General features: G+C 52.0%; 1 protein-coding gene and 1 long non-coding RNA gene across 2 annotated transcripts; one reads left to right on the top strand and one right to left on the bottom strand.

Moving 5' to 3' along the window:
* On the bottom strand, positions 1-24,307 carry FUS (FUS RNA binding protein). Its single transcript, XM_050328035.1, has 10 exons — positions 24,228-24,307; positions 23,767-23,927; positions 21,243-21,420; positions 18,669-18,703; positions 16,645-16,677; positions 15,540-15,646; positions 11,240-11,369; positions 5,493-5,588; positions 5,284-5,401; positions 1-190 (listed from the first exon to the last, which is right to left on the bottom strand). Exons 1-10 carry the CDS (start codon positions 24,305-24,307, stop codon positions 1-3), a joined length of 1,128 nt encoding a protein of 375 aa, XP_050183992.1.
* On the top strand, positions 13,910-15,376 carry LOC126646595 (uncharacterized). The gene is made up of 3 exons (XR_007630333.1): positions 13,910-13,980; positions 14,868-14,888; positions 15,329-15,376. It is a non-coding gene; the product is annotated as an uncharacterized LOC126646595 (long non-coding RNA).
* Positions 24,308-24,477: the final 170 nt, after the last annotated feature.

A 24,477-nucleotide genomic window follows, 5' to 3' on the forward strand; every position in this document is an offset into this window, starting at 1 on the left:
TCAGTAGCCCCCTCCCCATTTTTGGTAGCCCCCCTTACCCATGTGGTTGCCGCCGCCTCTGCCGCCTCCTCCGGGGTACTTTGCCCCTCCCCCCCCGCCCATGTGGGGGGCTCCGGGGGGCCCCTCGGGCTTGGGGGCCTTGCACTGGTTGCACTCGTTGCGCCACGAGAAGTTCATGTTCTCGCACGCCCTGCGCGGGGTGACGTCATTGTGACGTCATCGGTGACGTCATCGCGACGTCAAAACGGACACACCCAACAGCGCCACCCGGTGACCCCCCAGTACGCTCCCAATCTATCCCAGTGACCCCCAGTACGCTCCCACTCCATCCCAGTGACCACCAGTCTGCTCCCAGTCCACTCCCAGTAATCCCCAGCCCTATTCCCAGTCCATCCCAGTGACCCCCAGTCCCATTCCCAGTCCATCCCAGTGACCCGCAGTCCATCCCAGTCTGTCCCAGTGACCCGAAGTACACCCCCAGTCCATCCCAGTGACCCCCAGTCTATCCCAGTGACCCCCAGTACGCTCCCACTGCATCCCAGTGACCACCAGTCTGCTCCCAGTCCACTCCCAGTAATCCCCAGCCCTATTCCCAGTCCATCCCAGTGACCCCCAGTCCCATTCCCAGTCCATCCCAGTGACCCCCAGTCCACCCCAGTGACCCCCAGTCCATCCCAGTGAACCTCAGTCCCATTCCCAGTCCATCCCAGTGACCCCCACTCCATCCCAGTGAACCTCAGTCCCATTCCCAGTCCATCCCAGTGACCCCCAGTCCCATCCCAGTGACCCCCACTCCCACTCCCAGTCTGTCCCAGTGACCTCCAGTCCCTCCCAGTGACCCCCAGTCCCTTCCCAGTGACCCCCAGACCACTCCCAGTCCATCCCAGTGACCCCCAGTCCATCCCAGTGAACCTCAGTTCCACTCCCAGTCCATCCCAGTGAACCTGAGTCCCTTCCCAGTGACTCCCAGTCCCTTCCCAGTGACCCCCAGTCCCATTCCCAGTCCATCCCAGTGACCCCCAGTCCATTCCAGTGACCCCCAGTGCTCCCAGTTTCACTCACGGGTTGGGACACTTCCAGTCTCCTGCTCGTTGCTGTCCCCCTCCCAGTGCTCCCAGTCCCTCCCAGTCCCTCCCAGTGCTCCCAATCCCCTCCAATCCCATCCCAATCCCCTCCCAGTGCCCCAGTGTCACTCACGGGTTGGGACATTTCCAGTCTCCTGCTCTTTGCTGTCCCCCTCCCAGTGCTCCCAGTCCCTCCCAGTTCCCCCAGTTTCACTCACGGGTTGGGACATTTCCAGTCCCCGGCTCTCTGCTGTCCCCCTCCCAGTGCTCCCAGTCCCTCCCAGTGCTCCCAGTTCCCCCAGTTGTACTCACGGGTTGGGACATTTCCTGTCTCCTGCTCTTTGCTGTCCCCCTCCCAGTGCTCCCAGTCCCTCCCAGTCCCTCCCAGTGCTCCCAATCCCCTCCCAATCCCATCCCAATCCCCTCCCAGTGCTCCCAGTCCCTCCCAGTTCCCCCAGTTTCACTCACGGGTTGGGACATTTCCAGTCTCCCGCTCTTTGCTGTCCCCCTCCCAGTGCTCCCAGTCCCTCCCAGTGCTCCCAGTCCCTCCCAGTTCCCCCAGTTTCACTCACGGGTTGGGACATTTCCAGTCTCCTGCTCTTTGCTGTCCCCCTCCCAGTGCTCCCAGTCCCTCCCAGTGCTCCCAGTCCCTCCCAGTTCCCCCAGTTTCACTCACGGGTTGGGACATTTCCAGTCCCCGGCTCTTTGCTGTCCCCCTCCCAGTGCTCCCAGTCCCTCCCAGTCCCTCCCAGTGCTCCCAATCCCCTCCAATCCCATCCCAGTCCCTCCCAGTGCCCCCCAATCCCCTCCCAGTGCTCCCAGTTTCACTCACGGGTTGGGACATTTCCAGTCTCCTGCTCGTTGCTGTCCCCCTCCCAGTGCTCCCAGTCCCTCCCAGTGCTCCCAATCCCCTCCAATCCCATCCCAATCCCATCCCAATCCCCTCCCAGTGCTCCCAGTCCCTCCCAGTTCCCCCAGTTTCACTCACGGGTTGGGACATTTCCAGTCTCCCGCTCTTTGCTGTCCCCCTCCCAGTGCTCCCAGTCCCTCCCAGTGCTCCCAGTCCCTCCCAGTTCCCCCAGTTTCACTCACGGGTTGGGACATTTCCAGTCCCCGGCTCGTTGCTGTCCCCCTCCCAGTGCTCCCAGTCCCTCCCAGTGCTCCCAGTCCCTCCAGTGTTCCCAATCCCCTCCAATCCCATCCCAATCCCATCCCAATCCCCTCCCAGTGCTCCCAGTCCCTCCCAGTCCCTCCCAGTGCTCCCAGTTCCCCCAGTTGCACTCACGGGTTGGGACATTTCCAGTCTCCTGCTCGTTGCTGTCCCCCTCCCAGTGCTCCCAGTCCCTCCAGTCCCTCCCAGTCCCTCCCAGTGCTCCCAATCCCCTCCAATCCCATCCCAATCCCATCCCAATCCCCTCCCAGTCCCTCCCAGTTCCCCCAGTTTCACTCACGGGTTGGGACATTTCCAGTCCCCTGCTCTTTGCTGTCCCCCTCCCAGTGCTCCCAGTCCCTCCCAGTTCCCCCAGTATCACTCACGGGTTGGGACATTTCCAGTCCCCTGCTCTTTGCTGTCCCCTCCCAGTGCTCCCAGTCCCTCCCAGTTCCCCAGTTTCACTCACGGGCTGGGACATTTCCAGTCTCCTGCTCGTTGCTGTCCCCCTCCCAGTGCTCCCAGTCCCTCCCAGTGCTCCCAGTCCCTCCCAGTTCCCCCAGTTTCACTCACGGGTTGGGACATTTCCAGTCCCCGGCTCGTTGCTGTCCCCCTCCCAGTGCTCCCAGTCCCTCCCAGTGCTCCCAGTCCCTTCCAGTGCTCCCAATCCCCTCCAATCCCATCCCAGTGCCCACCAATCCCCTCCCAGTCCCTCCCAGTGCTCCCAGTTTCACTCACGGGTTGGGACACTTCCAGTCTCCTGCTCGTTGCTGTCCCCCTCCCAGTGCTCCCAGTCCCTCCCAGTGCTCCCAATCCCCTCCAATCCCATCCCAATCCCATCCCAATCCCCTCCCAGTCCCTCCCAGTTCCCCCAGTGTCACTCACGGGTTGGGACATTTCCAGTCTCCTGCTCGTTGCTGTCCCTCCCAGTGCTCCCAGTCCCTCCCAGTTCCCCCAGTGTCACTCACGGGTTGGGACATTTCCAGTCTCCCGCTCTTTGCTGTCCCCCTCCCAGTGCTCCCAGTCCCTCCCAGTTCCCCCAGTTTCACTCACGGGTTGGGACATTTCCAGTCTCCTGCTCTTTGCTGTCCCCCTCCCAGTGCTCCCAGTCCCTCCCAGTGCTCCCAGTCCCTCCCAGTTCCCCCAGTATCACTCACGGGTTGGGACATTTCCAGTCTCCTGCTCGTTGCTGTCCCCCTCCCAGTGCTCCCAGTCCCTCCCAGTGCTCCCAGTGTCACTCACGGGTTGGGACATTTCCAGTCTCCTGCTCGTTGCTGTCCCCCTCCCAGTGCTCCCAGTCCCTCCCAGTGCTCCCAGTCCCTCCCAGTTCCCCCAGTTTCACTCACGGGTTGGGACATTTCCAGTCTCCTGCTCGTTGCTGTCCCCCTCCCAGTGCTCCCAGTCCCTCCCAGTGCTCCCAGTTCCCCCAGTTTCACTCACGGGTTGGGACATTTCCAGTCTCCTGCTCTTGCTGTCCCCTCCCAGTGCTCCCAGTCCCTTCCAGTGCTCCCAGTCCCTCCCAGTTCCCCCAGTTTCACTCACGGGCTGGGACATTTCCAGTCCCCTGCTCGTTGCTGTCCCCCTCCCAGTGCTCCCAGTCCCTCCCAGTGCTCCCAGTTTCACTCACGGGTTGGGACATTTCCAGTCTCCAGCTCTTTGCTGTCCCCCTCCCAGTGCTCCCAGTCCCTCCCAGTGCTCCCAGTCCCTCCCAGTCCCTCCCAGTTCCCCCAGTGTCACTCACGGGTTGGGACATTTCCAGTCTCCCGCTCCTTGCTGTCCCCTCCCAGTGCTCCCAGTGCCTCCCAGTGCTCCCAGTGTCACTCACGGGTCTGGGACATTCCAGTCTCCTGCTCGTTGCTGTCCCCCTCCCAGTGCTCCCAGTCCCTCCCAGTGCTCCCAGTCCCTCCCAGTGCTCCCAGTCCCTCCCAGTCCCTTCCAGTGCTCCCAATCCCCTCCAATCCCATCCCAGTGCCCACCAATCCCCTCCCAGTCCCTCCCAGTGCTCCCAGTCTCACTCACGGGCTGGGACACTTCCAGTCTCCTGCTCGCTGCTGTCCCCTCCCAGTGCTCCCAGTCCCTCCCAGTCCCTCCCAGTGCTCCCAATCCCCTCCAATCCCATCCCAATCCCATCCCAATCCCCTCCCAGTCCCTCCCAGTTCCCCCAGTGTCACTCACGGGTTGGGACATTTCCAGTCTCCTGCTCGCTGCTGTCCCTCCCAGTGCTCCCAGTCCCTCCCAGTGCTCCCAGTCCCTCCCAGTTCCCCCAGTTTCACTCACGGGCTGGGACATTTCCAGTCTCCTGCTCGTTGCTGTCCCCCTCCCAGTGCTCCCAGTCCCTCCCAGTGCTCCCAGTTCCCCAGTTTCACTCACGGGTTGGGACATTTCCAGTCTCCCGCTCTTGCTGTCCCCTCCCAGTGCTCCCAGTCCCTCCCAGTGCTCCCAGTCCCTCCCAGTCCCTCCCAGTGCTCCCAGTTCCCCCAGTTTCACTCACGGGTTGGGACATTTCCAGTCTCCTGCTCGTTGCTGTCCCCCTCCCAGTGCTCCCAGTCCCTCCCAGTGCTCCCAGTCCCTCCCAGTGCTCCCAGTTTCACTCACGGGTTGGGACATTTCCAGTCCCCGGCTCTTTGCTGTCCCCCTCCCAGTGCTCCCAGTGCCTCCCAGTGCTCCCAGTCCCTCCCAGTCGCTCCCAGTCCCTCCCAGTTCCCCCAGTTTCACTCACGGGTTGGGACATTTCCAGTCTCCTGCTCTTTGCTGTCCCCCTCCCAGTGCTCCCAGTCCCTCCCAGTGCTCCCAATCCCCTCCAATCCCATCCCAATCCCATCCCAGTCCCTCCCAGTGCTCCCAGTGCCTCCCAGTGCTCCCAGTCCCTCCCAGTCCCTCCCAGTCCCTCCCAGTTCCCCCAGTTTCACTCACGGGTTGGGACATTTCCAGTCTCCTGCTCTTTGCTGTCCCCCTCCCAGTGCTCCCAGTCCCTCCCAGTGCTCCCAATCCCCTCCAATCCCATCCCAATCCCATCCCAATCCCCTCCCAGTGCTCCCAGTCCCTCCCAGTTCCCCCAGTATCACTCACGGGTTGGGACATTTCCAGTCCCCGGCTCTTTGCTGTCCCCCTCCCCCGCTGTTGAAGCCCCCTCTTCCCCCTCCGGAGCCGCCGCTGCCTCCTCCGAATCCTCCTCGTCCCATGGGCCCTGGGGGAGGGGAGAACACAAATTTTGGGGTGAAAAAGAGCGATTTTGGGCCAAAAGGTTGATTTTTTTTGAGGGGGGAGGGGTCACTCACCCCCCCGGCCGCGCCCGCGGCCGCCCCCGCCCCGCGTGAAGTCGGCGCGGCGAGTGGCGAACGAAACCTTGATGGGGTTCCCCGAAAACTCCTTCCCTGGAGATGAAAAACACCCAAATTAAGCAGAATTTAACCCAAAATTGGGAGAGGGGAAAATGGGGGGAAAAGGGGAAAAAGGTTGGGGGTGGAAAAAAAGGGAGATTGGGGGAGGAAATGGGAGGTTTTGGGGGGGAAACGAGGAGGAAAAGGGGATTTTGGGGGAAAGGGAATTTTTTTGGGAGGAAAAGGGAATTTTTTGGGGGAAAGGGGAATTTTGGGGGGAATGGGAAAGAAAAGGAACTTTTTTGGGGGAAAAGAGCTTTTTTGAAAAATAGCGGGGTGGGAGGGTAAGGGGGTTTTGGGGGAAATGGGAAGGAAATTTTTGGGGAAAAGGAGGTTTTTGGGGAACGACACCTGATGGGGTTCCCGAAAACTCCTTCCCTGGATATAAAAACCACCCAAATTAAGCAGAATTTAACCCAAAATTGGGAGAGGGAAAATGGGGAAAAGGGAAGAAGGTTGAGGGTGGAAAAAAAGGAGATTGGGGGAGGAAATGGGAGGTTCTGGGGAAATGAAGAGGAAAAGGAGGATTTTTGGGGGAAAAGGGAATTTTGGGGGAAAAGGGTTTTTGAGGGCAATGGGAAAGAAAAGGAACTTTTTTTGGGGGAAAAAGAGCTTTTTTTTGGAAAATAGCGGGGTGGGAGGGGTAAGGGGGTTTTGGGGGAAATGGGAAGGAAATTTTTGGGGGAAAAGGAGGTTTTTTGGGGGAACGACACCTTGATGGGGTTCCCACAAAACTCCTTGCCTGGATATAAAAACCACCCAAATTAAGCAGAATTTAACCCAAAATTGGGAGAGGGGAAGGGGAAAAGGTTGGGGGTGGAAAAAAGGGAGATTGGGGAGGAAATGGGAGGTTCTGGGGGAAACGAGGAGGAAAAGGGGATTTTGGGGGAAAGGGATTTTTTGGGGGAGGAAAGGGTTTTTGGGGAAATGGAGTTTTTGGGGGAAATGGGGTTTTGGGGGAAAAGGGGTTTTTGGAGGGAAAAGGGTTTTTGGGGGAATGGGAAAAGAAAGGAACCTTTTTTGAGGGGAAAAGAGGTTTTTTTGGGGGAAATAGCAGGGTGGGAGGGACAAGGGGGTTTTTTTTGGGGGGAAATGGGAAGGAAATTTTTTTGGGGGGGAAAAGGAGGTTTTTGGAGGGAAATGGGAAGGAAAAGGGAAGTTGTGGGGGAAGAGGGTTTTTTTGGGGGAAAAAGGGGTGTTGTGGGGAAAAAAGGGGGTTTTGGGGTGGAAAAGGAGGGATTGGGGCAGAAAAGGGGGTGGGGGTGGAAAAGAGGGGTTGGAGGGGGAAAAGGGGTTTTTGGGGAAATGGGAAGGAAAAGGGTTTGGGAAAATAAACAGGGGTTTGGGAGTTGGAAAAAGGAGGGGTTTTGAGGGAAAATAGGGGTTTTGGGGTTGAAAGGGGTTTGGGGAGAAAGGGTTTTTGGGAAAGGGAATTTAGGGGAAAAGGAATTTTGGGGGAAAGGGTTTTGGGGGAAAAGGGAATTTTAGGGGGAAAAAGGAATTTTGGGGGAAAAGGGTTTTTGGGAAAGGGAATTTTGGGGAAAAGGGTTTTTGGGGGAAAAGGGAATTTTGGAGGAAAAGGTTTTTTTGTGGGGGGAAAAGGGTTTTTTGGGGAGGGGAATGGGAAAGAAAAGGAACCTTTTTTGAGGGAAAAAGAGGTTTTTTTGGGGGAAATAGCAGGGTGGGAGGGACAAGGCGGGTTTTTTTGGGGGGGAAATGGGAAGGAAATTTTTTTGGGGGAAAAGGAGGTTTTTTGGGGGAACGAAACCTTGATGGGGTTCCCCGAAAACTCCTTGCCTGGATATAAAAAACACCCAAATTAAGCAGAATTTAACCCAAAATTGGGAAAGGGGGAAGGGGGGTTTTTGGGGGGGTAATTGGGGTTTTTTAGAGGGGAAAAAAAGGGGTTTTTTTTTGGGGAAGGGGAAGGTTGGGAAAAGAAAAAGGGTTTTTGGGGGAAATGGGAAAGGAAAAGGGTTTTTGGGAGAGAAAGGTTGAAGAAAGGGTTTTTGGGGGGAACAGGTGGGGTTTTTTGGGGAAAGGTTGGGAAAAGAAAAAGGGGTTTTTGGGGAGAGAAAGGCTGGGAAAAGAAAAGGGTTTTTTTGGTAGAGAGGTGAGGAAAGGAAAAAGGGTTTTGGGGGAAAGGTTGGGAAGGAAAAGGGTTTTTTGGGGAAGGAAAGGTTGGGAAAAGAAAGGGTTTTTGGGGAAGGAAAGGTTGGAAAAGAAAAGGGTTTTTGGGGAAGGAAGGTTGGGAAAAGAAAAAGGGGTTTTTTGGGGGGGGAAAGGTTGGGAAAGGAAAAAGGGGTTTTTTTTGGGGGGGGGAATGAGAAGTTTTGGAGGAAAAGGTTTTTTTTTTGTGGGGGAAAAAGGGGGGTAAGGGAAGAAAAAAAAAGGTTTTGGAAAAGAACGGGGAAATGAGAAGGAAAAAGGTTTTTGGGGGGAAAAGGGGTGTTGTGGGGAAAAAGGGGTTTTGGGGGAAAAGGAAATTTTGGAGGGGGAAAAAGTTTTTGGGGAAAATGGGTTTTTGGGGGAAATGGGGTTTTTGGGGAAATGGGGTTTTTGGGGAATGGGGTTTTGGGGGAAAAGGGAATTTTGGGGAAAAGGGAATTTTAGGGGAAAGGGAATTTTGGGGAGAAAGGGTTTTTTGGGGAAAAAAGGAGAATTTTGGGGGAAAAGGGAATTTTGGGGAAAAAGGGAATTTTAGGGGAAAAGGGAATTTTGGGGGAAAGAGGAATTTTGGAGGAGAAGGGTTTTTTGGGGGAAAGGGGTTTTTTGGGGGGGAAAGGGGTTTTTTTTGGGGAAAATGGTTTTTTTTTTTGAGGGGAGAAATGGGAAGGAAAAGGGTTTGGGAGAATAAATGGGGGTTTGGGAGTTGGAAAAAGGAGGGGGTTTTGAGGGAAAATAGGGGTTTTGGGGTTGAAAGGGGTTTGGGGGAAATGGGGTTTTGGGGGAAAAGGTTTTTGGGGAAAAGGGAATTTTGGGGGGAAAAGGAATTTTGGGGGAAAAGGGGAATTTGGGGAAAAAGGAGAATTTTGGGGGGAAAAAGGGAATTTTGGGGGAAAAGGGAATTTTGGGGAAAGGGGAATTTTGGGGGAAAGGAATCTTGGGGAAAAGGAATTTTGGGGGGAAAAGGGGAATTTTGGGGGAAAAGGGGAATTTTGGGGAAAGGGGAATTTTGGAGGAGAAAGGGTTTTTTGGGGGAAAGGGTTTTGGGGAGAATGGGGTTTGGGGGAAAAGGGGAATTTTGGGGGAAAAGGGTATTTTGGGGGAAATGGAATTGGGGAAAGGGTAATTTTGGGGGGAAATGGGGGTTTTTGGGGGAAAAGAGGGTTTTGGGGAAAATGTTTTTGGAAATGGGAAGGAAAAAGGGTTTGGGAGAATAAACAGGGGTTTGGGAGTTGGAAAAGGGGGTTTTGAGGGAAATAGGGGTTTTGGGGTGGAAAGGGGTTTGGGGAAATGGGGTTTTGGGGGAGAAATGGAGGTTTCTGGGGAAAGGGAATTTGGGGGAAGGGGAATTTTGGAAGGGGAAAAAGTTTTGGGAAATGGGGTTTTTGGGGAAGGAGTTTTGGGGAAAAGGGGAATTTTGGGGGAAAAGGGAATTTTGGGGGAAAAGGGTAATTTGGGGAAATGGAATTCTGGGGGAAAAGAGGTAATTTTGGGGAAATGGGGTTTTTGGGGGAAAAGGGTTTTGGGGAAAATGTTTTTGGGAATGGGAAGGAAAGGGTTTGGGAGAATAATGGGGTTTGGGAGTTGGAAAAAGGAGGGTTTTTGAGGGAAAATAGGGGGTTTTGGGGTTGAAAGGGGTTTGGGGGAAATGGGGTTTTTGGGGGAAAAGGGGTTTTTGGGGAAAAAGGGAATTTTGGGGGGAAAAGGAGATTTTTGGGGGAAAATGGGGAATTTTGGGGGGAAAAGGAGAATTTTGGGGGAAACAAGGGAATTTTTTGGGGGAAAAAGGGAGTTTGGGGGAAAAGGGGATTTTGGGGGGAAAAGGGGATTTTGGGGAAAGAAGGATTTTGGGGGAAAAGGGGAATTTTGGGGGAAAGGAATTTTGGGGAAAGGGGATTTTGGGGAAAGAGGAATTTTGGAGGGAGAAAGGGTTTTTTGGGGAAAGGGGTTTTTGGGGAGAAATGGGGTTTTGGGGGAAATAAGGGGAATTTTGGGGGAAAATTTTTGGGGGAATTTTGGGGGAAAAGGAGATTTTTGGGGAAATGGGGTTTTTGAGGAAATGGGTTTTTGGGGAAATGTTTTTTGGGGGAAATGGAAGGAAAAGGGTTTGGGAAAATAAACGGGGGTTTGGGAGTTGGAAAAAGGAGGGTTTTTTTGAGGGAAAATAGAGGGGTTTTGGGGTTGAAAGGGGTTTGGGGGAAATGGGGTTTTGGGGGAGAAATGGAGGTTTTCTGGGAGGGAAAAAGGAATTTGGGGAAGGAATTTTGGAAGGGAAAAGTTTTTGGGAAATGGGGTTTTTGGGAATGGAGTTTGGGGGGAAAGAATTTTAGGGGGAAAGGGAATTTTGGGGGAAAAGGGTAATTTTGGGGGAAATGGGAATTCTGGGGGAAAAGGGTAATTTTGGGGAAATGGGGTTTTTGGGGGAAAAGGGTTTTTGGGGGGAAAATGTTTTTTGGGGGAAATGGAAGGAAAAGGGTTTGGGAGAATAAATGGGGTTTGGGAGTTGGAAAAAGGAGGGGTTTTTTGAGGGAAAATAGGGGGGTTTTGGGGTTGAAAGGGGTTTGGGGGGGAAAAAGGGGTTTTTGGGGGGAGAAATGGGAAGGAAAAGGGTTTTGGGGGAATGAAAAAGGGAGTTTTTAGAGAAAAAGGGCTTTTTTAGGGGGAAAGGGGGTTTGGAGGTGGAAAAGAGGATTTTGGGGGTTAAAAAAGGCGGTTCTGGGGGGGTTTGGGGGCGAAAAAGGCGATTTTTGGGTTCAAAAAGGCGGATTTTGGGTTCCCCACCATCAAACCAGTCGATGGCGGCCTTGGCCGAGGGCGGTTTTTGGGTAACAAAGCCAATTTTTGGGTTTTTTGGGGTTTCTTAGGGTGGTTTTGGGGGTTTTTTGGGATGGAAAAGGTGAATTTTGGGTTCAAAAAGGCGGATTTTGGGTTCCCCACCATCAAACCAGTCGATGGCGGCCTTGGCCCAGGGCGGTTTTTTGGGTAACAAAGCCGGTTTTGGGGGGTTTTTGGAGGTGCAAGAAGTCAATTTTGGGTTCAAAAGGTGATTTTTGGGTTCCCCACCATCAAACCAGTCGATGGCGGCCTTGGCCCAGGGCGGTTTTTGGGGTTTTTTTGGGTAACAAAGCCGGTTTTAGGGGTTTTTGGGGTGCAGAAGTCAATTTTTGGGTTAAAAAAGGCGGATTTTGGGTTCCCCACCGTCGAACCAGTCGATGGCGGCCTTGGCCGAGGGCGGTTTTTTGGGTAACAAAGCCGGTTTTGGGGGGTTTTTGGGCAGAAAAAATGATTTTTGGGTTCAAAAAGGCGATTTTTGGGTTCAAAAAGGCGGATTTTGGGTTCCCCACCGTCGAACCAGTCGATGGCGGCCTTGGCCGAGGGCGGTTTTGGGGGTTTTTTGGGTAACAAAGCCGGTTTTAGGGGTTTTTTGGGGTGGAAAAGGTGAATTTTGGGTTCAAAAAGGCGGATTTTGGGTTCCCCACCGTCGAACCAGTCGATGGCGGCCTTGGCCGAGGGCGGGTCGTCGAAGGACACGGTGGCCTCGCCCTTGAGCTTGCCGGTCTCGCGGTCCGTGTACAGGTTGATCATCGGCTGCCCCGTCTTCTTGTTGGTCTGCGACGCAAAACACGCCAAGGTCACGCCAGGGACACGCCAAGGACATGCCAGGGTCATGCCAAGGTCAGGGGGGGCAGGGACACACGGGAGGGGGTCAAGGACACGTGATGACACGTCAACAACACGTGACGCGCCCAGGAGGACGAGGCGTGCGAGCGAGCGTGCACGGTAGGCACGCGTGATGACCGCAGTAAGCACGCGTGATGACAGCGGTGCGGCACGTGATGACACGGTAAGCACGCGTGATAGACACGTGAGCACGGTAAGCACGCGTGATGACACGGTAAGCTGCGTGATGACACGGTAAGCACACGTGATGACACGGTAAGCACACGTGATGACATGGTAAGCACACGTGATGACACGGTAAGCACACGTGATGACATGTAAAGCACATGTGATGACATGGTAAGCACATGTGATGACACGGTAAGCACACGTGATGACACGGTAAGCACACGTGATGACATGGTAAGCACACGTGATGACACGGTAAGCACACGTGATGACATGGTAAGCACACGTGATGACACGGTAAGCACACGTGATGACACGGTAAGCACACGTGATGACATGGTAAGCACATGTGATGACACGCCAAGGACTCAGAAACCACCAGGGCCACAGGAACACGCCAAGGACAGGTTAGAACACGCCAAGGACAGGTGAGAACACGCCAAGGACAGGTGAGAACACGCCAAGGACAGGTGATGACACACCAAGCACACACAGTGAGCCCCCCAGGGTTCCAAACATGCCAAGGACAGGTGATGACACACCAAGCACATGTGATGACATCCCAAGGACTCAGAACACACCAAGGCCACAAGGAACACACCAAGCACACGTGATGACACGCCAAGGACTCAGAAACCACCAGGGCCACAGGAACACACCAAGGACAGGTGATGACACACCAAGCACAGGTGATGACACACCAAGCACAGGTGATGACACACCAAGGACAGGTGATGACACACCAAGCACACACAGTGACACCCCCAGGGCTCAGAACACGCCAAGCACAGGTGATGACACACCAAGCACACCCAGTGACACCCCCAGGGCTCAGAACACGCCAAGCACAGGTGATGACACATCAATCACACACAGTGACCCCCCCAGGGCTCAGAACACGCCAAGCACAGGTGATGACACACCAAGGACAGATGAGAACACACCAAGCACACACAGTGACACCCCCAGGGCTCAGAACACGCCAAGCACAGGTGATGTCACATCAATCACACACAATGACCCCCCCCCAGGGCTCAGAACACATCAATGACAGGTGATGACACACCAAGGACACCCAGTGACCCCCCCAGGGCTCAGAACACGCCAAGGACAGGTGATGACACACCAAGCACAGGTGATGACACACCAAGCACACACAGTGACCCCCCCAGGGCTCAGAACACGCCAAGCACAGGTGATGACACACCAAGGACAGGTGATGACACAAGCAATCACCCAGTGACACCCCAGGGGCTCAAGAACCACGTGAGCCACAGGTGATGACACATCAAGCACACCCAGTGACACCCCCAGGGGGCTCCAGATCACGTAAGCACAGGTGATGTCACATCAAGCACACACAAACACCCAGTGACCCCCAGGGCTCAGAACACGCCAAGCACAGGTGATGACACACCAAGCACAGGTGATGACACAAGAACCCAGTGACACCCCAGGGCTCAGAACACGCCAAGCACAGGTGATGACACATCAACACATGACTCCAGGGCTCAGAACACATCAATGACAGGTGATGACACACCAAGGACACAGTGACCCCCAGGGCTCAGAACACGCCAAGCACAGGTGATGACACACCAAGGACACACAGTGACCCCCCCAGGGCTCAGAACACGCCAAGCACAGGTGATGACACTCAAGCACAGGTGATGCACATCAATCACACAGTGACCCCCCAGGGCTCAGAACACGCCAAGCACAGGTGATGACACATCAATCACACACAGTGACCCCCCAGGGCTCAGAATCACGACCAAGCACAGGTGATGTCATCAAGCACAGTGACAGTGACACCCCAGGGCTCAGAACACGCCAAGCACAGGTGATGACACACCAAGCACAGGTGATGACACCAAGCACACACAGTGACCACCCCAGGGCTCAGAACACGCCAAGCACATGTGTGATGACACACCAAGCACACACAGTGACCCCCCCAGGGCTCAGAACACGCCAAGCACAGGTGATGACACACCAAGCACACACAGTGACCCCCCCAGGGCTCAGAACACGCCAAGCACAGGTGATGACACATCAGTCACACACAGTGACACCCCCAGGGCTCAGAACACACCAAGCACAGGTGATGACACATCAGTCACACACAGTGACCCCCCCAGGGCTCAGAACACGCCAAGCACAGGTGATGACACACCAAGCACAGGTGATGACACACCAAGCACACCCAGTGACACCCCCAGGGCTCAGAACACGCCAAGCACAGGTGATGACACACCAAGCACACCCAGTGACCCCCCCAGGGCTCAGAACACGCCAAGCACAGGTGATGACACACCAAGCACAGGTGATGAGAACACACCAAGCACAGGTGAGAACACACCAAGCACAGGTGAGAACACACCAAGCACAGGTGATGACACACCAAGCACACACAGTGACCCCCCCAGGGCTCAGAACACGCCAAGCACAGGTGATGACACACCAAGGACAGGTGATGACACACCAAGCACACCCAGTGACACCCCCAGGGCTCAGAACACGCCAAGCACAGGTGATGACACATCAATCACACCCAGTGACCCCCCCAGGGCTCAGAACACGCCAAGCACAGGTGATGACACATCAATCACACCCAGTGACCCCCCCAGGGCTCAGAACACGCCAAGCACAGGTGATGACACACCAAGCACAGGTGATGACACACCAAGCACACCCAGTGACACCCCCAGGGCTCAGAACACGCCAAGCACAGGTGATGTCACATCAATCACACACAATGACCCCCCCCCAGGGCTCAGAACACATCAATGACAGGTGATGACACACCAAGGACACCCAGTGACCCCCCCAGGGCTCAGAACACGCCAAGCACAGGTGATGACACGCCAAGCACAGGTGATGACACATCAATCACACACAGTGACCCCCCCAGGGCTCAGATCACGCCAAGCACAGGTGATGACACATCAGTCACACACAGTGACCCCCCCAGGGCTCAGAACACGCCAAGCACAGGTGATGACACACCAAGCACAGGTGATGACACACCAAGCACACCCAGTGACACCCCCAGGGCTCAGAACACGCCAAGCACAGGTGATGACACACCAAGCACAGGTGATGACACATCAATCACACACAGTGACCCCCCCAGGGCTCAGATCACGCCAAGCACAGGTGATGTCACATCAAGCACACACAGTGACCCCCCCAGGGCTCAGAACACACCAAGCACACACAGTGACCCCCCCAGGGCTCAGAACACACCAAGCACAGGTGATGACACACCAAGCACAGGTGATGACACACCAAGCACACCCAGTGACACCCCCAGGGCTCAGAACACGCCAAGCACACACAGTGACACCCCCAGGGCTCAGAACACGCCAAGCACAGGTGATGACACACCAAGGACAGATGAGAACACACCAAGCACACACAGTGACACCCCCAGGGCTCAGAACACGCCAAGCACAGGTGATGACACACCAAGGACACACAGTGACCCCCCCAGGGCTCAGAACACGCCAAGGATAGGTGATGACACACCAAGCACAGGTGAGGACACACCAAGCACACACAGTGACCCCCCCAGGGCTCAGAACACGCCAAGCACACACAGTGACACCCCCCCAGGGCTCAGAACACGCCAAGCACACCCAGTGACCCCCCCAGGGCTCAGAACACACCAAGCACACACAGTGGCACCCCCAGGGCTCAGAACACGCCAAGCACAGGTGATGACACACCAAGGACAGGTGAGAACACACCAAGGACAGGTGATGACACATCAGTCACACCCAGTGACCCCCCCAGGGCTCAGAACACGCCAAGCACAGGTGATGACACACCAAGCACACCCAGTGACCCCCCCAGGGCTCAGAACACGCCAAGCACACCCAGTGACCCCCCCAGGGCTCAGAACACGCCAAGCACACGCGTGGGCACCTTGATGATGCCGATCTGTTTGAAGTAATCAGCCACGGACTCGATGGTGACGTTCTCGCCCAGCCCCTGCACGAAGATCGTGTTGTTGTCCGAGTTGTCCTGCTCGCCTGGACGGGGGGGACATTACCTTCATTAACGCTAATTAACTAATGCTGGTTAATCAATCAATGCTGATTAACTAATTAATTAAAATCATTAACCCCCCCTCAAAGGGTACAACCCCATCACAACCCCTCCCCTTTCTCATGCCAATTATTTAGCCTTAATTACTCACCCTCGTCACCTTATTTACTCCCATTATTCTAATCGTTAATTTGTTTAATTACTTCCCTACTTAATCCTCCTCTTCATTAATTAATTTGTATTAATCCTTTAACTGATACTAAATTATTAGGCCAACTAATCCATATTAACCTCATAATTAACACTGAGTTATCAGCCCACTTAATCCTTAATAACCCTTAAATGAACTCCAAATTTCCAGCTCAATTAATCCACACTAATCCCTTGACACTAAATTATCAGCCCAATTAATCCTTAACAACCCCTTAATTAACACTAAATTATCACCCCAATAATCCCTTAATAAATCCTTAATTTACACCGATTAATCAGTTCAATTAATCCTGATTAACTTCTTAATTAACACCAAATTATCAGCCCAATTAATCCTCATTAAGCCATTAATTAACATTAAGCTATTAACCCAATTAGCCAATAAAATTTTATAACCCAATAAAATCTTATTAATCCCTTAATAAGCACTAAGTTATCAGCCTAATTAACCCAATTAATCCTTATTAACCTCTTAATTAAAACTAAGTTATTAACTTAACCAATAACTTTTTTATAAGTTTTTTTTAATAACCCAATAAATCTTTAATCTCTTAACACAAAATCATCATCCCAATTAACTCAAAATTAACCTCCACATTCCCCTTAACTCCTTAATTAACCCACAAATCTTTAATTAACCTCATTAATCCCACGAGCCCAATTAAGCCCTAATCAACCCCCAATAACCCCTTCTCTTAATTGCCTCTAATTAACCCCTAATTAATCACTCATACCCCCTTAATTAGCCCCTAATTACCCCCTTAATTACCGGGGTCGTGCCGAGGTCCCTGGTCCCGGGGGCCTTTCAGCACATGCAAAAACAATTAATTATGTTAATGAGGGGGCAGAAAGGGGCGTGGTCAACACAAACCCCACCCACAATCGACCCCACCCAGATTGGGACAAATTGGGCAGAAAACACCTTTTTTTTTTTTTGTTCCACCCCTCCCCCTCCTTCCCCAGCCCCGTTTTGGGGTCAGAACCCTCCATTTTGGGGTCAAACCACCCCATTTTGGGGTCAAAACCCCTTCATTTTGGGGTCAAACCTTGTATTTTAGGGTCAAAGCCTCATATTTTGGGGTCAAACCTCGTATTTTGGGGTCAAAATGCCCCATTTTGGGGTCAACCCCCTTTATTTTAGGGTCAAAGCCTCGTATTTTGGGCTCAAACCTCGTATTTTAGGGTCAAAACCTCTTATTTTGGGGTCAAAACTCCTTTATTTTAGGGTCAAAACCTCATATTTTGGGGTCAAAACCCCTTTATTTTAGGGTCAAAACCTCTTATTTTGGGGTCAAAACCCCTTATTTTGGGGTCAAACCTTGTATTTTAGGGTCAAAACCTCATATTTTGGGGTCAAAATGCCCCATTTTGGGGTCAACCCCCTTTATTTTAGGGTCAAAGCCTCGTATTTTGGGGTCAAACCTCTTATTTTGGGGTCAAACCACCCCAGCTCTGGACCAACCCCCCTCATTTTTGGGGTCACAACCCCCAGTTTTTGGGATCAACCCCCCCTATTTTGAAGTCAGAACCCCAAAATTTGGGGTTAAAACACCACATTTTGGGGTCAACACCCCCCCCTTTTTCTTTGGGGGTCAAAGCCCCTCATTTTTGGGCTCAAACCCCTCCATTTTGGGGTCAAACCCCTCCAATTTGGGGTCAAACCCCTCCATTTTGGCCTCAAAACCCCTTTTTTTGGGCTCAAACCCCTTCCTTTGGGGTCCAACCTTGCATTTTGGGCTCAAACCCCTCGTTTTGCCCAAAACCACTCATTTTTTTAAGCTCTTTTTCCATTTTTCCCCCCTCAGGAGGATCCAGAAATTCCCATCCCCCAAAAAACCTGAGGGGGCCGCGGCTCCTCCAGCCCCCTTTTTTCACCCTTTTTCTCCTCAAATTCCTTTCAACCACATTTTTATTTTTTTTCCCTTTTTTTTAAACCATCACCAGCGACTTCTCCTCTACCAAAAAAAAAAACAGGCTGAAACCTCTGGGATTTGGGAAAAAAACCCATCAAAAACCACCACTCCCGGGTGCTTCGGGTCCACTGCAGCGCCAACACCTCCTGGGTGCCCCCCTTTTTGGGCCAAAACCGCCCCAAATTCACCATTTTCAGGTCAAAACCGCCCTAAATTCACCATTTTCAGGTCAAAACCGCCCTAAATTCACCATTTTAAAGTCAAAACCGCCCGAATTTCACCGTTTTTTGGGTCAAAACCGCCCGAATTTCACCGTTTTTCGCCTCCTCAAGGTCACCGGCACCACAAACAACCCCAAAACTTCATCCTGGGGGTTTTGTTTTTTCATTTTATCCCCCAAAAAAACCGTTTTTTTTAGCACCAAAACCTTTTCTTTTTCGATTTTTCCACCACATGCAGGTTTTTTTTTTTTAATGTCATTTTTTTAAACCAAAAACCACCTTTTTTTTTTTTTCCATTCACCCGCCCTAAAAACCACTTTTTTTTTTTTCACCAAACCATTCCAACTTCTGATTATTAATTTTTTTTTTTCTTAAACTTGAATTTTACCTCCTTTTTTTTTTTTAGTTTTTTTTTTTTTTTGTATTTTCCCTATATTTTTTTTAACCCCTCACAAACACCAACCAAAATAACAAAAACCACCGTTCCGCTCCAGCTCCGTTTTGAGGGTTTTTCACCCCAAAAAACAACCAAACTAGAAGCGCTCCCGGCCCGAGGCTGTTGCAAAGAAAAACTGGTTAAAAACACAGCATTTCCTGGCTCTTTTTAATGTTTTTTTTTTCATTTTTTTGGTGTTTTTTGCTGAACTCTTGGGACTTACCACCGAATTTATTGAAGCCACCACGCTCACCACCGCTGAGGAGATAAATTAGAAGATAAATCAGGTTTTTTTTTTTTTTTTTTTTTTGGAGCCCCTGCCTAAAAAAAAGCTTGAGAGTTTGGGAAAAAAATTAAAAAAAAAATTAAAAAAAAAAAAAAAGGAAGGGAACACACACAAAAAAATCACCATTTTGGGCTAAAAAAAAAAAAAAATAAAAATTCAAGTTTTGGAGAATTTTTTCCTCCTCCTCGAGGGTGTTTTTTTTGGGGGGGGAGGGGTTTGGGGTCGTGATCCGACGGCGACGTTTTCCTCTCGACTCCGGCAGGAAGAGGGGGGGGCTCAAAATCCGCTAAAAAACTTTAATTTTGGGTTTGTTTTTATTTTTTGGGGGGGGGTGATGTCGCTCTGAGCTGCCCCTCCCCCCCCTCCTGTTCCTCCAGCTTTTTTTTTTTGTCCTTTTTTTTTTTTTTTTTTTGCCACTTTTGGGTGTTTTTCCACCCCTTTTTCTGCCTTTTTTTAACCCAAAAAAGAGCGGCGGGTTCGCCAAAATCTTTTTTTTTGTTTGTTTTGGGGTTTTTTTGGGTTTTTTTTTTGGGTCAACACCTGCAGCACAAAAGGCAGAGTTCGTTAAAAAAGCACAAAACAAAACCCCCCCAAAATTTCCATCACCGCCCCCTCCCCTCCCCCTCCCTCCAATACTCACCTTCCCAGTGACCCCAAAAAGCCGCTTTTTCCCCCCAAAATTCCAACCTCTCGGGGGGGGGGAGGCACAAACACAACCCCAAACCGACATTTCGCTTTTTTTTTTAACCAATAAACCATTTTTAACCTCATTTTCAAGGCCCTTTCTCGGGACCTTCTCGACCATTTTTGTTTCTCCAGCGACTCAAAAGTTGCCCAAACCGGCGCTTTTTTCCCCCAAAAACGACCGAACCCAATTTTTTTTTATTCAGGGGGGTTTTTTTTTTTCTTTCTGCAGTGACCTCAAAAAGCACCTTTTTTCCCCTCATTTTTGGGGGATTTTTTTTTTGCCTTTTTTTATTTTCCATTCAAGGCCGGGACCAGAGGCTGCACCTTCTTTTTTAAACCCTTTAAAAATCACTTTAATCCTCTTTAATCCTTCGTTTACTCCTTCATAACCTTTATTTTCCATCATCTACTTTCAATCATTTTATCCCTTCAATCACTGAATCGTTTCTGCTTTTTTTTTTTTACCTAAAATCACCTTTTTTTTAACCAAATACCTTTTTTTTTTTTACCTAAAAATCAGGGTGTTCCTTTTTTCACCCAAATACCATTTCTTTTTATTTTTAACCCAAATACTTTTTTTTTTAACCCAAAACCATTTTTTAACCTAAAAATCATGGTTTTTTTCACCCATAAACCACCTTTTTTTTACCTCATAGCCACCGTGTTCTTTTACCTAAAAACCAGTTTTTACCCCAAAATCATCACTTTGTTCTACTTTTTTCTTTACCCAAAACCCACTTATTTTTTAAACCGAAACAACTTTTTACTCGAAATGTTCTTTTTAACCCAGAAACCACCTTTTTACTTAAAAACCATTTTCCTTTACTCAAAAAACACCCGATTTTTTTACCTAAAAACCATTTTTTACCCATAATTCACCTTCGTTTTACCCAAAAACCAGTTGGTTTTTTTATCTAAACACCACTTTCTTTACCCAAAAACCATCCTTTTTTTTACCTAAAAACCATTTTTCTTTACCCAAAAATCACTCTTACCCAAAACCCATTTTCCTTACCCAAAAATCTTTTTTTTTACTCAAAAACCACCTCGTATTTTTTTAGGTCAAAACCATTTCCTTTCCCCAAAAAACATTTCTTTTCACTCAAAAATATTTTTTTTTTCCCTTTACCCAAACCCTACATTTTTTTAACCTAAAAACCTCTTTTTGTCCAAAAACCTCTTTATCTTTTTCCTCATCCAAAACCCTTTTCTTTTTACCCTAAAACCACCTTCGGGTTATTTTTTTGATTTTTTTTTTTAACCCAAGTTCTTTTTCCTTTTACCCAAAAACCACTTTTTTTACCCAAAAACCACTTCATTTTTTCCTTCACCCAAACCCTTTTTTTTTTACCTAAACCCCACATTTTTACCCAAAAACCACTTCATTTTTCCCCTCACCCCTTTTTTTTAACCTAAACCCCACATTTTTACCCAAAAACCACTTCATTTTTTCCTTCACCCAAACCTTTTTTTTACCTAAACCCCACATTTTTATCCCAAAAAAACTCCATTTTTCTTCAAACCTTCCTCTTCCAAACCCCACCTTGGGGGTTTCATTTTTCCCCCAAAAAACTCCTTTTTTCCCCAAGAAACTCCTTTTTTCCCCAAAAAAACTCCTTTTTTCCCCAAAAAACCTCCTTTTCCTTCCCCCTCAACCCCTTTTTCCTCCTCACCCCGCCCATCTCCTCACCCCCGACCCCAATTTGGGGCTCTTTTCACCCCGTTTTTTCGGGGGGGTTTCACTCTCAGCCCCCCCCTCCCCCGCCCCGGGGTAATTTTGGGGTCCCCCCCGCCCGTTTTTGGGTGGGGGGTCCCGGTACCTACCCCATGTTGGCTCCGCGGCCCCCGCGGCTCCCGCGGCCCCCGCGGTCGTAGCCGCCCCCCCGGCCGTATCCGCCCCTGCCGCGGCCGCTGCGCTCGGGCTGCGCCCCGGGGCCGTAGCCCCCCGGCTCCTGGTACCCCCCAGAGCTCATGGACGGGGGGTCCTGCCCATAGGAATTGGCTGTGGGGAAAAAAAATGGGTTAGAAACCCAAAATTGGGGGATTTTCACCCAAATCAGGGCACTGAACATGGTCAATTGTGTCACCAAACCCCCTGATTTCACCCCAAACCCACCCAGCAACCGCAGCCCCCCCGGCTCCTGGGACCCCCCCGAGCTCATGGACGGGGGGTCCTGCCCATAGGAATTGGCTGTGGAAAAAAAAAATGGGTTAGAAACCCAAAATTCAACACATTTCACCCAAATCGGGGCACGGAACGCAACCAACTCTGTCCTTAAACTGCCTGATTTCACCCCAAACCCGCCCAGCAACCGCAGCCCCCCCGGCTCCTGGGACCCCCCCGAGCTCATGGAGGGGGGTCCTGCCCATAGGAATTGGTTGTGGGGAACAAAAATCTGTTAGAAACCCAAAATTCAACAGATTTCACCCAAATCGGGGCACTGAACGCAACCAACTCTGTCCTTAAACTGCCTGATTTCACCCCAAACCCGCCCAGCAACCGCAGCCCCCCCGGCTCCTGGTACCCCCCCGAGCTCATGGACGGGGGGGTCCTGCCCATAGGAATTGGCTGTGGGGAAAAAAAATGGGTTAGAACCCAAAATTGGGGGATTTTCACCCAAATCGGGGCACTGAACACGGCCAACTCTGTCCTTAAACTGCCTCATTTCACCCCAAACCCACCCAGCAACCGCAGCCCCCCCGGCTCCTGGGACCCCCCCGAGCTCATGGACGGGGGGTCCTGCCCATAGGAATTGGCTGTGGGGGAGAGAAACCTGTTAGAACCCAAAATTGGGGGATTTTCACCCAAATCGGGGCACTGAACGCAGCCAAATCTGTCCTTAAACTGCCTGATTTCACCCCAAACCCACCCAGCAACCGCAGCCCCCCCGGCTCCTGGTACCCCCCCAGAGCTCATGGACGGGGGGTCCTGCCCATAGGAATTGGCTGTGGGGAAAAAAATGGGTTAGAACCCAAAATTGGGGGATTTTCACCCAAATCAGGGCACTGAACACGGCCAACTCTGCCCTTAAACTGCCTCATTTCACCCCAAACCCACCCAGCAACCGCAGCCCCCCCGGCTCCTGGTACCCCCCCAGAGCTCATGGACGGGGGGTCCTGCCCATAGGAATTGGCTGTGGGGGAGAAAAATGGGTTAGAACCCCAAAATTCAACAGATTTCACCCAAATCGGGGCACTGAACGCAACCAACTCTGTCCTTAAACTGCCTGATTTCACCCCAAACCCACCCAGCAACCGCAGCCCCCCCGGCTCCTGGGACCCCCCCGAGCTCATGGAGGGAGGGTCCTGCCCATAGGAATTGGCTGTGGGGAAAAAAAATGGGTTAGAACCCGAAATTGGGGGATTTTCACCCAAATCGGGGCACCGAGCCCAGCCAACTCTGTCCTTAAACTGCCTGATTTCACCCCAAACCCACCCAGCAACCGCAGCTCCCTCGGCTCCTGGGACCCTCGAGCTCATGGACGGGGGGTCCTGCCCATAGGAATTGGCTGTGGGGAAAAAAAATGGGTTAGAAACCCAAAATTGGGGGATTTTCACCCAAATCGGGGCACCGAGCCCAGCCAACTCTGTCCTTAAACTGCCTGATTTCACCCCAAACCCACCCAGCAACCGCAGCCCCCCCGGCTCCTGGGACCCCCCCGAGCTCATGGAGGGGGGGTCCTGCCCATACGAGTTAGCTGTGGGGAAAAAAATGGGTTAGAACCCAAAATTCAACAGATTTCACCCAAATCAGGGCACTGAACGCAGCCAACTCTGTCCTTAAACTGCCTGATTTCACCCCAAACCCGCAGTCAGCACCGGCTGCTCCTGCCCGTCCGAGTCGGCTGCGGGAGGGAGAGACGGCTCAGAACCCAAAATTCAGCAGTTTGCACCCAAATCAGGGGGATTTCAGCCCAAAGTGGGGCATTGAACTCGGCCAATTGTGTCCCTAAACTGCCTGATTTCACCCCAAAATCACTCCCACCCCCCCAGAGCTGTGCTGGCCCTGCTGGCTGTAGCTGGGAGGGGGGCTGTAGGACGACTGTTCCTGTCGACTGTTCCTTCTATGTTACAGACCCCAAACCCCACAAAATGACCCCAAATCCCCCAAAATGACCCCAAATCCCCCAAAATGACCCCAAATCCCCTGAAATGATCCCAAATCCCCCCAGAATCACTCACAGGCCCCAGGGCTGTACTGGCCCTGCTGGCTGGAGCTGGGAGGGGGGTTGTAGGACGACTGTTCCTGTCGACTGTACCCCCTCTTTCAAACCCCAAACCCCCCAGAATGACCTCAAATCCCCCAAAATGACCCCAAATCCCCCAAAACGACCCCAGAATCACTCACAGGCCCCGGAGCTGTACTGGCCCTGCTGGCTGTAGCTGGGAGGGGGGTTGTAGGACGACTGTTGGCTGTAGCTCTGCTGGCCCCCGCTGTAGCTCTGCTGTTGGCTGTACCCCCCGCTCGGGGGCTGCCCGTAGCTCGAGCTCCCGGAGCTGCTGCCATAGCTGGGGAAAAAAACCCCGAGATCAGCACCAAAAACATCCCTTTCGCCCCCAAAATCCCTCAGTTATCGGTTAAAAGCCGTAAATGTTGTTAATTAGTGGATAATTAGCACAGAAAGCGCAACAATCCCACCTTCTGGAGGCTGAGGAGGGTGGGAATACCGAGGTAGGACAAGGCATGGCCATGGGAGCTCTGCCTTGTCCCACAGCCCCGAAACAACCCTATAACCCCTCAAACCCCTTCAGAATCCCCCTAAAACCTCACAACCCCCCCAAAATCTCCCCAAAATCCCCCCAAAACACCTTCCAGAGGCCGAGGAGGCAGCAGGAGGTTGGGAGTACCCCGGGTAGGACGAGGCCTGGCCGTAGGAGCTCTGCCCCATCCCACAGCCCCAAAACACCTCCTAAACACCCCCAAAACCCCCCAATTCCCCCAAATCACCTTCCAGAGGCCGAGGAGGCAGCAGGAGGTTGGGAGTACCCGGGTAGGACGAGGCCTGGCCGTAGGAGCTCTGCCCCATCCCACAGCCCCAAAACACCCCCAAAACCCCAA

Source organism: Myiozetetes cayanensis, unplaced genomic scaffold (genome assembly GCF_022539395.1).
Source record: "Myiozetetes cayanensis isolate MyiCay16 unplaced genomic scaffold, myiCay2020 scf358, whole genome shotgun sequence".
Classification (NCBI taxonomy): domain Eukaryota; kingdom Metazoa; phylum Chordata; class Aves; order Passeriformes; family Tyrannidae; genus Myiozetetes; species Myiozetetes cayanensis.